The 13,600-nt window shown below is 40.0% G+C and overlaps 1 protein-coding gene across 3 annotated transcripts in view; it reads right to left on the minus strand.

Moving 5' to 3' along the window:
• The window catches only part of LOC140467104 (decorin-like), a 62,949-nt gene that overhangs the window by 35,247 nt on the left and 14,102 nt on the right, over positions 1 to 13,600 (minus strand). For all 3 annotated transcript variants that reach the window (XM_072563172.1, XM_072563171.1, XM_072563169.1), the window contains one exon: positions 2,808 to 3,023. In XM_072563172.1, coding sequence (XP_072419273.1) covers positions 2,808 to 3,018 — 211 coding nt within the window. In that variant the 5' untranslated portion in view covers positions 3,019 to 3,023. The remainder of the gene's footprint in view (positions 1 to 2,807; positions 3,024 to 13,600) is intronic.

A 13,600-nucleotide genomic window follows, 5' to 3' on the forward strand; every position in this document is an offset into this window, starting at 1 on the left:
AACCACCTGATGAAGGAGCAGCGCTCCAAAAGCTAGTGCTTCCTAATAAACCTGTTGGACTATAACTTGGTGATGTGTGATTTTTAACATGGTAAAGTTTAGTTTATTAAATATTTTAGAGGTTCTTAAATGTCCTTTGACACTATACCGCTGATTGGCCAGTTTTCTAACTTAAACTACAAAGAACCGTTGAATGTTTCGAGTTTCTTATAACGCTTCTCCAGAAGAAGTTCTGAAGAAGACTCATATCAGACTCAAAGCAACAATTGTTTCTCTCTCGACAAATGCTGCCAGGTCTTCAAGGTTTCTCCAGCATTTTCTCTTTTCATTTCAGACTTCCAGCATCCACAGCATTTTGTTTTGATTAAAATAGGACTGTTCAGTTTGTGTTTATTTCTCTTTTGCAAATGTGACTTTTGGTTGGTTCAATCAGGAAGAGAGAAAGACGTTAAACCACTTATCAATCAAACAAAGTTGACTGTCGTCCTATTGAGGTTTATAGTCTAGTCAGGCTACAATCTTGAATGATGGCAGAAACATATGGGGAAGAAAGAAACATGGAGAAAGTTTAAATTAACCTTTTACTACCTTGCTCCAGAAAGTGGGTACTGATCGTTAACTTAGTATTAGATTTCAACTGACGTTTGAAATTTTAATCCTGGGACACATAAAATGTCATTGCCTGAGCTGAATGAGTCAGACCAAGCTGGAGGCCAGAAATGTTTTATGAACGAGACAAGAAAGTAACCTTTCAATATTCAGTTTGTTTGCCTAACTATACACAAAGTGCCTTTACGAATTTTCATCAGGGCAACACAGACTCATTGTACCGCAGACACTAGGGTGTAGTAATAAAGTCTAATTTGAATCATGTCCATTATAAACTAATTCTGCTTTCTGTGTAAACAGGATTTTAGGCAGCATTAAGATGATAGTCAACATATTTTTGAAGTTATATGTTCTCCCACAATTAGTCACTTTCCATATTTTCTTAAAAACAGCATTGATCTGACACTGTCTGAATATGGTAGTAGTTAGAATAGTAATTTAATTCACTGCGCAACATGACTGCTTTTGGTTTTACAAGGAAATTGCTCAGTATAGCTACTGTCAAGTTTCTCCCAGATCATCTGACTACTGTTTTGATATTGCTTACTTGTTCATTTCTTCCAGCTATAACATCCTCAAGGTTTATGCTTTCTAAAAATCTGTTGCTGATTAATCAAAGGCAGGACCCTGTGGAAATGCAATAGAGTTTAATGGCTGAGTTATATAAATGCCATCTTTTCATGTTTCAATCCTTGTGCAGGCTTCAACTTTGTACTTAATATGGCATAGAAAAGTCAGTAGATTCTGACTGGCCCATTTTAAATTGCTCTGCCATTTATGGTATCCCTTCAGTTGCTTGTGCTTTAACCTCAGGAATACTGACCATAAACTTCTCCATCTCTCTATTGTGTTTCTTCCTTTACCACATTCATTAAAACTGCCTTCTGTCCAATTTTTGGTCACCTAACTTAATATGTCCTTACGTAACCCAGTGTCATATTTTGTTTTATAATGTTCCTGTAAAATGTCTTTGGATGTTTTATAAGATTAAGAGCATGACATAAATACAAATTGCTGTTGTTTAATTAATGTCAAATACCAGCATGTGCTGGTAACAGCATGTGCTGGTAAAAATTTAAATTTTTCCATTCTAAATATAGAATATTTTTGGAAGAGCATGCAGACAGTTTCAATCCTTTATTCTGCATCAGCTCAAAGCTCCTTCTGGGGTGGGGATGTAAACCTAGAGGGCATAGGTTTAGGGTGAGAGAGGAAAAATATAAAAGAAACTAAAGGGGCAACTTTTTCACACAGAGGGTGGTGCACGTATGGAATGAGCTGCCAGAGGAAGTGGTGGAGGCTGATACAATTACATCATTTAAAAGGCATCTGGATGGGTATATGAATAGGAAGGGCTTAGAGGGATATGGACCAAGTGCTAACAAATGGGACTAGACTAGGTTAGGATATCTGGTCGGCATGGACGAGATGGACAGAAGGATCTGTTTCTGTGCTGCATATCTCTATGACCTATGATTCTATAATAGTTTGAAAGCTGGTGGCTAATATAAAGGTTTACAAAATCATGAGAGGCATGGATAGGGTGAATAGCCAAGTTTTTTGTCCCCAGGGTGGGGAGTCCAGAACCAAAGGGCATAGGTTCAAGATGAGAGTTAAAATTCAACTTAGCTCAGGGAGTGATGATGAAACAGGATCACTGCCATCAGTCACCATCTACCAGTGTCTGTTTTCCTGAATTAAAAAAAAGGTAACATCTAGGTGTTTTCCTAATCAACCTGTTCAGTGATGCTTTTATAGAATTCTGGAGTAGGTGAGACCTGAACTACTTGGTTCAAAGGTAGGGACACTACCACTGCACGATGAGAGCCCCTAATCAGTTAGAAGCTAAGCTATGATGCCGAGTGAACTTTTCTCATTGCTTAGACTCAGTGTGAGAAGAGCTGCTTGAGCAAGGTACTGATTGATACTGAATTTACTACAAAATAAGACAGTGAGAGATGAAGGAAAAGTAGGGAGATTCAAACAGTTAAATCTGAAATTTCTACAGTAATAAAGGAATTTTAATTTTCAGCAATACCCAACAAAACTATTTTTGTCCTGAATATCCTTGTGTTCTCAATGCAGGAGATCTTTCTGAATTAGCTCCATTTATGCTACAAGTGAACTGAACAGAATACTGACCTTGTTCACTTTCAATTCTATTTTCTCCTCATATGGATGGTGTGCACTTTCCTTACCTAAATTCGAACACTGCACCACACTCATGTGACAGCGACACCTGGGCGGACATTTGTATGGATAGATGATAGGAAGCTCAGGAGTTGGTTCAACTGCAGATCCTTGTTCCTCTCCAACAAAGTCAAAGAAACTGGACTGTTTGAAGGGTTTTGCCTGGCAGAGCATGGCAGCGACCAAACAGGATATAAAGACTTGAACAGCTCCACTCATGGTGACTGTAAAGAAGACAATGTCAGGATTTCAGTATCTGAGTTGTCGCTGTTTGTACAAGTCAAATATCCAATATGTGTCCCATGCAAAAACACTTCAGGATATTATAAATACACATTCCAATACAAAACCTGATTGTATATCACTTACCTGATGTAATTTTATACCCACGCTTGAACTCTTCTCTCTCATCTTTTGTTTAAATTGATTATTTCTTGCATTGCTGGCAAGACTATCATTGTTGTCCAATCCTAACTGTCCTTGCATTGAAAGCCAAAAATGCTGGAGACTACTGCAGATCAGGTAGCATCCATGGAAAGAAAGCAAGATAACATTTCCACTCTAGATGACTCTTCATCAGTGTTGCCCTTGTGCTGAAAGGTTACTGAGAGGACAGTTGGAAGTCAATCAAATTGTTGTGGATCTGGAGTTAAATGTAGGCCAGACCATATAAGGACAATAATTTACCTTCCTTAAAAGGCATGAGTGAACCAGATGAATTTTTATGACAATTGATGATAGTTTCATAGAAACATAGAAAATAGATGCAGAAGTAGACCATTCAATACAATCATGGCTGATCATGCAATCTCAGTATCCCATTTCTGCTTTTTCCCCACTTCCATTGATCCCTTTAGTTGCAAGGGCCTCATTCAATTCCCTCTAATGAACTGACCCCAACAGCTTCAGGTGGGAGAGAATTCCACAGGTTCACAGCTCTCTGAGTGAAGAAATTCTTCCTCATCTCGGTCCTAAATGGCTTGCCCCTTATTCTTTGATTGTGTCCCCTAGTTCTGGGCTTCCCCAACATTGGAAACATTCTTCCTACATCTAGCCTGTCCAGTCCCATCAGGATTTTGTAGGTTTCTATGAGATTCTCCTCTCAGTCTTCTAAATTTGTGAGAGTACACGTCCAGTCAAACCAATCTTTCCTCATACGTTAGTCCTGCCATCCCGGGAGTCAGCCTGGTCAACCTTCGCTGGACCCCCTCAACAGCAGGAATGTCCTTCCTCAGACTAGTAGACTAAAACTGCACACAGTACTCAAGGTGTGGCCTCACCAAGGCCCTATATATCTGAAGCAAGCCATCCTTACTCCAATAGACAAATCCTCTCGCTATGAAGGCCAGCATGCTATGAGCTTTCGTCACCGCCTGCTGCACCTGCATGCCAACCGTCTGCGACTGCTCCACCAAGACACCCAGCACTCATTGCACATCACCTTTTCCTAAACTGCCACTACTCAGATGATAATCTGCCTAGCTGGTTTTGCGACCAAAGTGGATAACCTCACGTTTATTCACATTATATTGCATTTGCCAAGCATTTGCCCACTCTGCCAACCTGTCCAAGTCACCCTGCAGCCTCTTCGCATCCTCCTCTCAGCACACACTGTCCCCCATCTTAGTCTCATCTGCAAATTTGGAGATATTGCATTCAATTCCTTCATCCAACTAACTAATGTATATTGTGAACAGTTGAGTTCCCGACACTGAACCCTGCGGCACCCCACATGTCACTACCTGCCACTCTGAAAAGAACCTGTTTATTCCAACTGTCTGCTTCCTGTCTGCCAACCAGTCCTCTATCCACATCAATACATTATGTCTAATAACATGAGCTTTAATTTTCCTTACTAATTTCTTGTGTGGAACTTTATCAAAAGCTTTTTGAAAGTCTAGATACACAACATTTACTGATTCACCCTTGTCCATTCTACTGGTCACATCCTCAAAATATTCTGGAAGATTTTGTTTAGCAGGATTTCCCTTTAATGTTCTGTCATAGCTTTCCAAATGCTCAGTTATTACACTCTCAATAATTGACTTCAGCATTTCCCTACCAATGATGTCAGACGAACCAGCCTATCATTCTCCTTTTTCTCTCACCCTCCCCTTTTAGAGACTGGGGTTACATTGGATTTCTTCCAGAGTCCACAGAATCCTAAAAACCGATCACCAATGCACCTGCTATTTCTCGGGCCACTTCCTTAAGTACTCTGGAATCAGGACCCCGTTGTTATTTTGGAGATAAGCTTTCAATTTCAAAATTATTGATTGAATTTAAATTTTGTCAGCTGCCTTGGTTGGATTTGAACCCATGGCAGCTGAATGAGTCTGGACCTTGCTACTAGCCCAGTTATTATCACTATACTACTGCTTCCCACTGTAGGTTAGCTCAGTTGGCTGGACAACTGCTTTCTGCGACAGACTCGTGCTAACAGTGCAAGTTCAATTCCCTATACTGGTTGAAGCTACCATGAGCAGCCTATCTTCTTAACCTTCTGCCTTGCCTGAGGTGCAACGACTGATAAATTAAACCAACACTAGTCGTCTCTCTCTGATCTGTAAGTAACCCATGGTCCTCTGGGATTACAGCGACTCTCCCTTTATATACCTCAATTCAGAGTACAAAACAGTGCCAATGTTCATGTATATTACAGCAGTTGCTTCACAGCACACACTTGGGAGATGCAGATAGCTACCTTCACAACATCGTGACTCAGAGCCCACCCCACTCTTTGTAACCGCCCCCAACCCTACTATCCTCCAAAATCTCTGTCCATTCTCTTGCACAACCTCTATTTTCACAGCTTCCCCATTGGCACGTATGCCTTCACCTCCCTCAGCTCCCTTCCCTAAACCTCTCTCTGCCTTTAACCCACACTCTTCCTTTCTGAAGCTATTCAAAACCTGTCTCCTTAGAGTAAGCTTTGATTACATTCCATATTATTTCACATCATTAGATGGCTCCTTGCCAAAGTTTGTTAGGTAACACTCTTACAAAGCAATTTGGACTATTTGCTGTGCTAAGGGTGCTATATAAATACGCGTAGTTATTGTTGATGTAACTGCCTCATCAGATTTTTTTTCCATTTGAACTGACAATTTAGTCACTGCAAGTGTAAACATGGGTGGACTCATGCAGAGCTGCTGAATTTCTGTTACTTTGATGGGTTAGCTTCAACTAAAATATTTTTAAAGAAAATATCAGTGAAGCAAATGTTGCAAGACACTGACTTTAAAAAAAAATTTAAATTAAGAGTTCGTAAACACTCAGAATAGTAATTCTTTCCCTTGACATTCCAAGAGCTGATAACCAATCAAGAAAATAGTAAACAAAATTGTGGGACCAGGAGAACTAATCCATTGGAGTAGTCTCTCACGGTTATGGGGTTCTATGTATCACAGTAGACACTCTTCACCCATTCAAAACCATTTAACTTACAAATAACCCCCAAATATAGTAAGTTAAATAACCATACAGTAACATAAATGGCTCTAACTCAGTTGATAGAACACGTATGTTGAATCCCACTTCCGAAAGCTGAGCACAGAATCGAGGCAGATGTCCTGGTGTGCAGTATGAACAGAATGCTGCACTGTTTGAACTGCTGTGCTATTTGGATGAAATTTGAAACTAAAGCCTAGTTTGCCCTCTCAGGTGGATATAAATGATCCCATTTTAACCTCAGGAATGTGACTTGAAAGAATTTCTGGGATTTACATATTAATGAATCGAAACCTGTAACTCATTCTAAGTAAATAAAGACTTAATCACAATCTAGGTTTGTTCACTATATCACATCAGTTGTATGGCACTTTGACCTTTATACTATAAATTCTGTGGCCTATGATCCTACCTCACTAGCTACCTGATGAAGGTGCAGTGCTCTGAAAGCTTGTGTTTCCAAATAAACTTGTTGGAATATAATCTTGTGTTGTGTGATTTTTAACAATTTCAGAGAAGACTAGGAGAGATATCCTGTGACCTGGTCAATACTTAATCTCCAATCAATATTGAACAATGCAAACTTTTTAAAAATTTGTTCATCAGATGTGGGTATCGCTAGCATTTATTACCCAGAGGCAATTAAAAGTCAACCACATTGAAGTGAGTCTGGAGTCACACGTAGATCAGGCAAGGATGGCAGTTTCCTTCCCTAAAGGATATTCATGAACCAGATGGGGTTTTCTGACAATCAACTCTTGGTTATTGTTAAAATCTTAATTCTTTATTGAATTCACAATCCGCCATAGCAAGATTCGAAACCAGGACCCCAGAATGTTAGCTGAGTTTCTGGATTAATACTGAAAATGTGTTGCTGGAAAAGCGCAGCAGGTCAGGCAGCATCCAAGGAGCAGGAGAGTTGGTGTTTCGGGTATGAGCCCTTCTTCAGGAGTTCTGAAGAAGGGCTCACGCCCAAAACATCGATTCTCCTGCTCCTTGGATGCTGCCTGACCTGCTGCGCTTTTCCAGCAACACATTTTCAGCTCTGATCTCCAGCATCTGCAGTCCTCACTTTCTCCTTTCTGGATTAATAGTCTAGCAATAATAACACCAGGCTATTAACTCCATGGCTCTTATCACAGTGCTGTTTTTGAGAATTTGTTTATATTGGTTGCTGTGTGCCATACGTTACAACAGCGTCTACATTTCAAAAACATATTTACTATTGGTACCTGGAATGAGCGGGTTTTCTTAAGAGAAGACATTGACTTATCAAGCAATATGTCAGATCAGCAAGATATCAGAGAGTGACGGATGGGAGTGCAGCCAGCAAACTCAGCATTTGAGGAAAGGATAAAACAAGGCATTAGCTTCATGAACTAATCAAGCACAAATAGAATAGTAGAATGGTCTTTAGAACTAGCATATAGACGGAAAACAGTTTGCATTAGTTCTACAAAATAACTCCCTGATCTAGACCATATTTGGAGTAAGGCACACCATTCTGAGTCTCACATCTTGGAAAGGATGTGTCAGAATTGGAATGGGTATAGCAAAGATTCACCAGGGTATCTAAGGATTAGACAAAAGGAGATCAGATCAACTTGGTTTGAATTTCCAGGAATAAAGGGGATTAAATAGTGATCTGACGGAATTCTTTCAGGAATTTGAAAGTAAATGCTAGGAAATTTAAAGAAAAACATATTCTGCTGCTGTCAGAACCTACAAAGGGGACCTTAATTTATTATCAAAGGCAAGTCATTCAGGGTGCTGGTAGCGATTATTTCTTTACACAAAAGGAGACAATAGTGTGGAGCACACTCCCACTAAAAGCTGCAGAGGATAAATACAATTTTATGTTTGCAACTGATGGTGTTTTGTTGGACAAAGTTACAAAGGGTTATGGAGCTAAGGCAGGTGAATGGAGTTAAGGTACAGGTCAGTTACAATTTTATTGAATGGTGGAACAGATGAAGCTGAGTGGCCTCCTCTTGTTCTATAAATGGTCTCATTCTCTTAAAAGGCCAAGCTGAACAAAGGAAACATTAGTCTGTGGTCTCATGATGATATTCATGAGATTAACATATGAGGAACGTTTGTGAACTCTGGGTTTATACCAATGGATTTTTGAAGGATGGGGGGGGGGGGATCTTATTGAAACATACAGAATACTGAATGGCCTGGATTGATTAGATGTTGGGAAGATGTTTTCATTGGGAGGAGAGACTAGGACCTGAGGGCATGGTCTTAGAGTAAAGGGAAAACTGTTTAAAATGGACATAAGTAGAACCTTCTTCGGCCAGAGAGTGGTGAATCTGTGGAATTCATTGCTGTGGAGGCCAGGTTATTGAGTATAGTTAAGACTGAGATAGATAGGTTCTTGAGTATCAAAGGGATCAAGGGTTATGGGAGGAAATTGGGAGAAAGGGGTTGAGAAACTTATCAGCCATGATTGAAAGACAGAACAGACTCGATGGGCTGAATGGCCTAAATTCTGCTACTTTGCTTTATTGTCTTATGGTCTAAGAGTGGAAGTGGGAAGCTGAATTATGCCAATCTGAAAACAGAAAAAGAAATCTGAGAAAAACGAGGATGAAAAATTCCTGAGAATTCCAGTACAGGTGAAAACAGAAATAAACAGAGAAATCTGGAAATTATAAAAGCTGATCAGTAATAAGATCACACAGTTGCTCTCACGTGGATTATAAAGACAGAAGAATCTGACTAACAAGACCTGCTTTCATGTTATTCTATGAGAAATATCTATCCCTCTATATATCAGCCAGGACCTTATGCAACGAGGATTAACATGGACGTATGATTAGGCTTCCCTCTGCTGGACACGGCAATAATTACATTTTAACATCAAAGGCCACAGTTAAATTTCTTCTCCAGGTACGTCCACCTTCAGGCCTGACTTCCTCAGTGATTCATTAGCACTGCTGTCTCACAGTGCAAGACTGGGTTCGATTCCAGCCTCGGGTGGCTGTGTGAAGATTGCACATTCTCCATTGTCTGCTTGGGTTCCCTCTGGGTGCTCCAGTTTCTTCCCATAGTCCAAACATGTGCAGATTAGATGGATTGGCCATGCTAAGTAGCCCATAGTGTCCAGGGATGTGCAGGTGAGGTGGGTTAGCCATGGGAAATGCAGGTTTGCAGGAATAGGGGAGGGAGTTGGGTCTGGGTGGAGGGTGGGTGTGCACTCGATGGGTTGAATGACCTGCTTCTACGTTTAGGGATTCTATGATTTTAGTACAAACAAAAAATATTTTTTATAAATTCCAGCATTAATCACCACCAACTTAATGCATCTTTTCTTTCCCAGTTTTTACTGGCTCCTTTCAACACCAAATAGATCAACCATTTTTTCGTCAAATCTTTCTGCATCTTATGTCAGATTCATGACCCAGTTTCAGTTTCCATTTTCCTGGTTAATGCATCATTCTGGCCCACGTATCTTGATTTGACCTGTCTCTTTACTGACACAACCTTTTCGTTGATCAGTCCTCATTCCCATGAGATAGGAAACTTTTGGTTCTACACTGTACTGCAGAAAGACTGCTCCCTTAGATTATCTCTGCTCTCAGACTGCTCCATTTCTGTTTCTGCCTAATCAAAGAGTAACTATTAGAGTTAGACTTAGAATTGAGTTTTATTGTCGCATGTACTCAAGTATGGGAATACAGTGAAAAGTGTACAATGTCGCCACACACAACGCCATCTTAGGTGCAAAGTGCCTAGTTACACTTCATAAGTACTAAAATAGATTTGATACAAAAATAGGGAATTAAAGGAAAAAGGGAAAAATTCTGATTCTCTGAAGTAAATAATTTTATTTACATGCTATTATATGTAATTCTGATTTGTGTTATGCAGCTCTCTATCATCTCAAGATCTTAATAGCTTGTAACCACTGATGTAAGTGTTTTATCACTTTGTACATCTTCATATGAGTAACATGCACACTCTATTTATGTTAAACATCTGGTTAACAGAAACCTCAGCAATCCTATATGTACATGATGCTCTTTTCCCCTTGAACTCCGCATCCCACCAACTTCCTATTATCTCCCTCCATCCTTAGGAGTATCCTCTAGTGCACTGGTCTTTCTTATGGTTACCTCTCCCAAATTTTCACTGCCACTCGCTGCCTGGCAGATTGTCTGCGAAGTGTCTTTGAATGTTTACTGAATTAAAAATGTCGTAGTACATGCTGTTGTCATTAATCATCTGATATTGTGGTAGTAGAGCTGGAGAATGAAAGTGTGGTTGAACTATTACCACAAGAAAGTGAAAAATGGAACAGAAGTGGTCCAGAAGCAGAGCTGCAGCAAAAAATTCAGAACGACTGAGTGAATAGGAAAAGAAACAGAGAGAGGAAGTGTAAACAAGATACTTATTAACTTGGCTTTGAGCCAGATAATGCTGTTCTAGATGGGTAGTGTAGAAGTTTCCAAAATGTAAAGCATAATATTTTTCATACAGAGGGCCATTTTTCTACTCCACTGCTGTCCAGTTGATATACAGATGTTAATCATGCTGAGAATGTTAATTACTTAAAACCAATAACAAAGCAAATTTCAACACTCAAACTCCCACAGGTCTAGTCATTACCTTTTTCCTGTACAGAATCCTGGGCACACAAATCATGAAACTACATGAATGTGAGCAACAAAAATAAAGTTGGAACTTTTAAAGCCAACAATTTATTGAACTTATTCCCTCATTTAGCCAAGGTCACACCTAATAAAATAGTTATATTACTTATTTCCTGGCATTTGTCTCATGTTTCTGCTTTAACACTGTCATGTTGGATAGAAACTCATTTTGGGTTGAGAGCAAAATATTGGCTTTGGGGCCGATGTGTCAGCATGGATAAAGGAACAGTTAATGGACATGAAGAAAAGAGGAGAGGTCATGTTCTTGTTGGCTATTGTTATGCTGCAAGGATCATTGCTGGGACCTCAACTCCATACAATCTCTACTAATCACTTACAGTCAGAGTTATGCATCTATGTTTGCTGTTGATACATAACTAGTTGGGAACTTAAGATTTGAGGAGAACACATATCAGCTTCGAAGAGATTTAGGCAGGTTAGGTGAGGGACATCAAGGTGGCAGATGGAGTATAAATTGAATAAGAATGAAATAATCCAGCTTGGTTGTAAGGAAAGAAAAGTAGAATACATTTTAAAAGGAGCAAAGCTTATAAATGTTGATGTTCAGATAGATTTGAGTATACTGTGTGGGGTTTGGTCGGAATGATCTTATGCTGTATTCCTATAAGAGACATGGCACATGCTCTCATAAGAGTATCATTGCATGTGACATGAAGGTAAAAATGTTGCAGTTTCTAAACTTAGGGGTGAGTTGAAGCATGAAAACTGTTGTAAGCCTGCTGCTTTTTGTAACTGAATTGCGTAGAACCAGTGCCTATGATGGTAATATATGTATATACCAGCAACTATAATAAAAGTCTATTGAACATTTCATAGGAACGTATGAATAAGGACCATGAGTAGGCCTTTCGGCCCCTCGAACCTCATGGCCGATGTGATTTCATCCTCAACTGTATATTCCTGCATATCCCCGTTAATCTTTCATCCCTATGGTTATCAAGAATCTGTCTACATCTGCCTTAAAATTATTTAAACATCTGCATCCACTGTATTTCCAAAGACTCACAAACCTCTTGAGAGAAGAAATCTTTCCCTTTCTCAATTTTCAATGGGTGACCCTTACTTTTAAACAATGACCTCTTAGTTCTAAATTCTCTTACAACAGGAAACATGTTTACTCCTGCCCAATCCCCTCAGGATCTTAGAAGTCATCTCTGACTCTTCTAAACTCCAGAAGACACAGGCCTAGCCTGCTTTGCTTTTCCTTACAAGGCAATCCACTCATTGCAGGAATTACTGTAGTAAACGTTCTCTGAATTGCTTCTAATGCATCAACATCCTTCTGTAAGTATGGTGACCAGTACTACGCCAGATCCAGTCTCATCAATGTCCTGTCTCACCAAAGCATAACCTCCCTACTCTTATATTCAATTCCCCTCTCGTTAAAACATAGCATTCTATTAATTCTTCTGATTAGTACTCCTGATTCAAAACTACATTACCCAAATCTACTCAAGTCTAGTTAGGGAACTAACTTAGCTTTTCCCACATCAAGTACAAATACTCTGCTGGAGGCAGAAACCTGGTAGCTAATTACCTCCAGTATGCCCATTCAGGAGAAGCTCGGTGTTGAACTGAACAAGATAAAGAGAACTGGTTTCATTTCATATCATACTGTTGACTTCCAGACAGATTGGTGCGGATCCATCACATGTACCTTAAAGAAAGATGGCACTGTATGAGTATGCCTGGATCCAAACTCCTACGAGGACACAAGGTTAGCATGCAGTGCGATTGTAGTGAGGAAGATAGATGGTACTTTGGTCTTTATTGCAAAGGGATTGGAGCGTAAGTATAATGAAGTCTCACTGTAACTGGTCAGCACTTTGGGGAAATCACAGCTGGTGCACTGTGTGCAGTTTTGGTTTCTATACTTAGGGAAGGCTGTACAGCAAAGGTTCACTCGTGGGGTGAGAGAGTTGTCCTCTGATAACAGACTGAGTATGTTGAGCATGTACCTTCTTGAGTTAAGATGAGATGTGGTCTCAATGAAACATACACAGTTCTGAAGTGCACAACTGAGACTTAGTTGTCTTGATCTGGGGAATAAAAAATACAGGGACACAGTCTGACAATAAAGATTCAATTATTTAACACTAAAGTGAAGAAAATCACCTTTACTGAAAGAGTTCTTAATACTTGAAATTGTCCTCATGGGAAGCTTGCGGATGCTCCATCATTGCAAATGTATATATATAAAGCTGAGATAGATGGATTTTAGCTTCTCCTGTAATGGGAATCAACACATATGGAAATGGGTGGAATGGTGGAGTTAAAGCTGAAGATCAGGCATGGACTATAATGAATGGTAGAACAGGCTCAATGGGTTCTATGGTCTCTTCCTGGTTCTGTTTCCCATTTTTTTTAGGATTAGGTTAGATTCCCTCCAGTGTGGAAACAGGCCCTTCAGCCCAACAAGTCCACACCGACCCTCCAAAGAGTAACCCACCCAGACCCATTTCTGTCTGACTAATGCACCTAACACTATGAGCAATTTAGCATGGCCAATTCACCTGACCTGTACATCTTTGGACTGTGGGAGGAAACCAGAGCGCCCAGAGGAAACCCACGTAGACACAGGGAGAATGTGCAAACTCCAAACAGACAGTCGCCCGAGGCTGGTATCGAACAGGCAACTGTGAGGCCTGTGCTAACCACTGAGCCACTGTGCT

The sequence above is a fragment of the Chiloscyllium punctatum genome, chromosome 45, assembly GCF_047496795.1.
Source record: "Chiloscyllium punctatum isolate Juve2018m chromosome 45, sChiPun1.3, whole genome shotgun sequence".
In the NCBI taxonomy this organism is placed as follows: domain Eukaryota; kingdom Metazoa; phylum Chordata; class Chondrichthyes; order Orectolobiformes; family Hemiscylliidae; genus Chiloscyllium; species Chiloscyllium punctatum.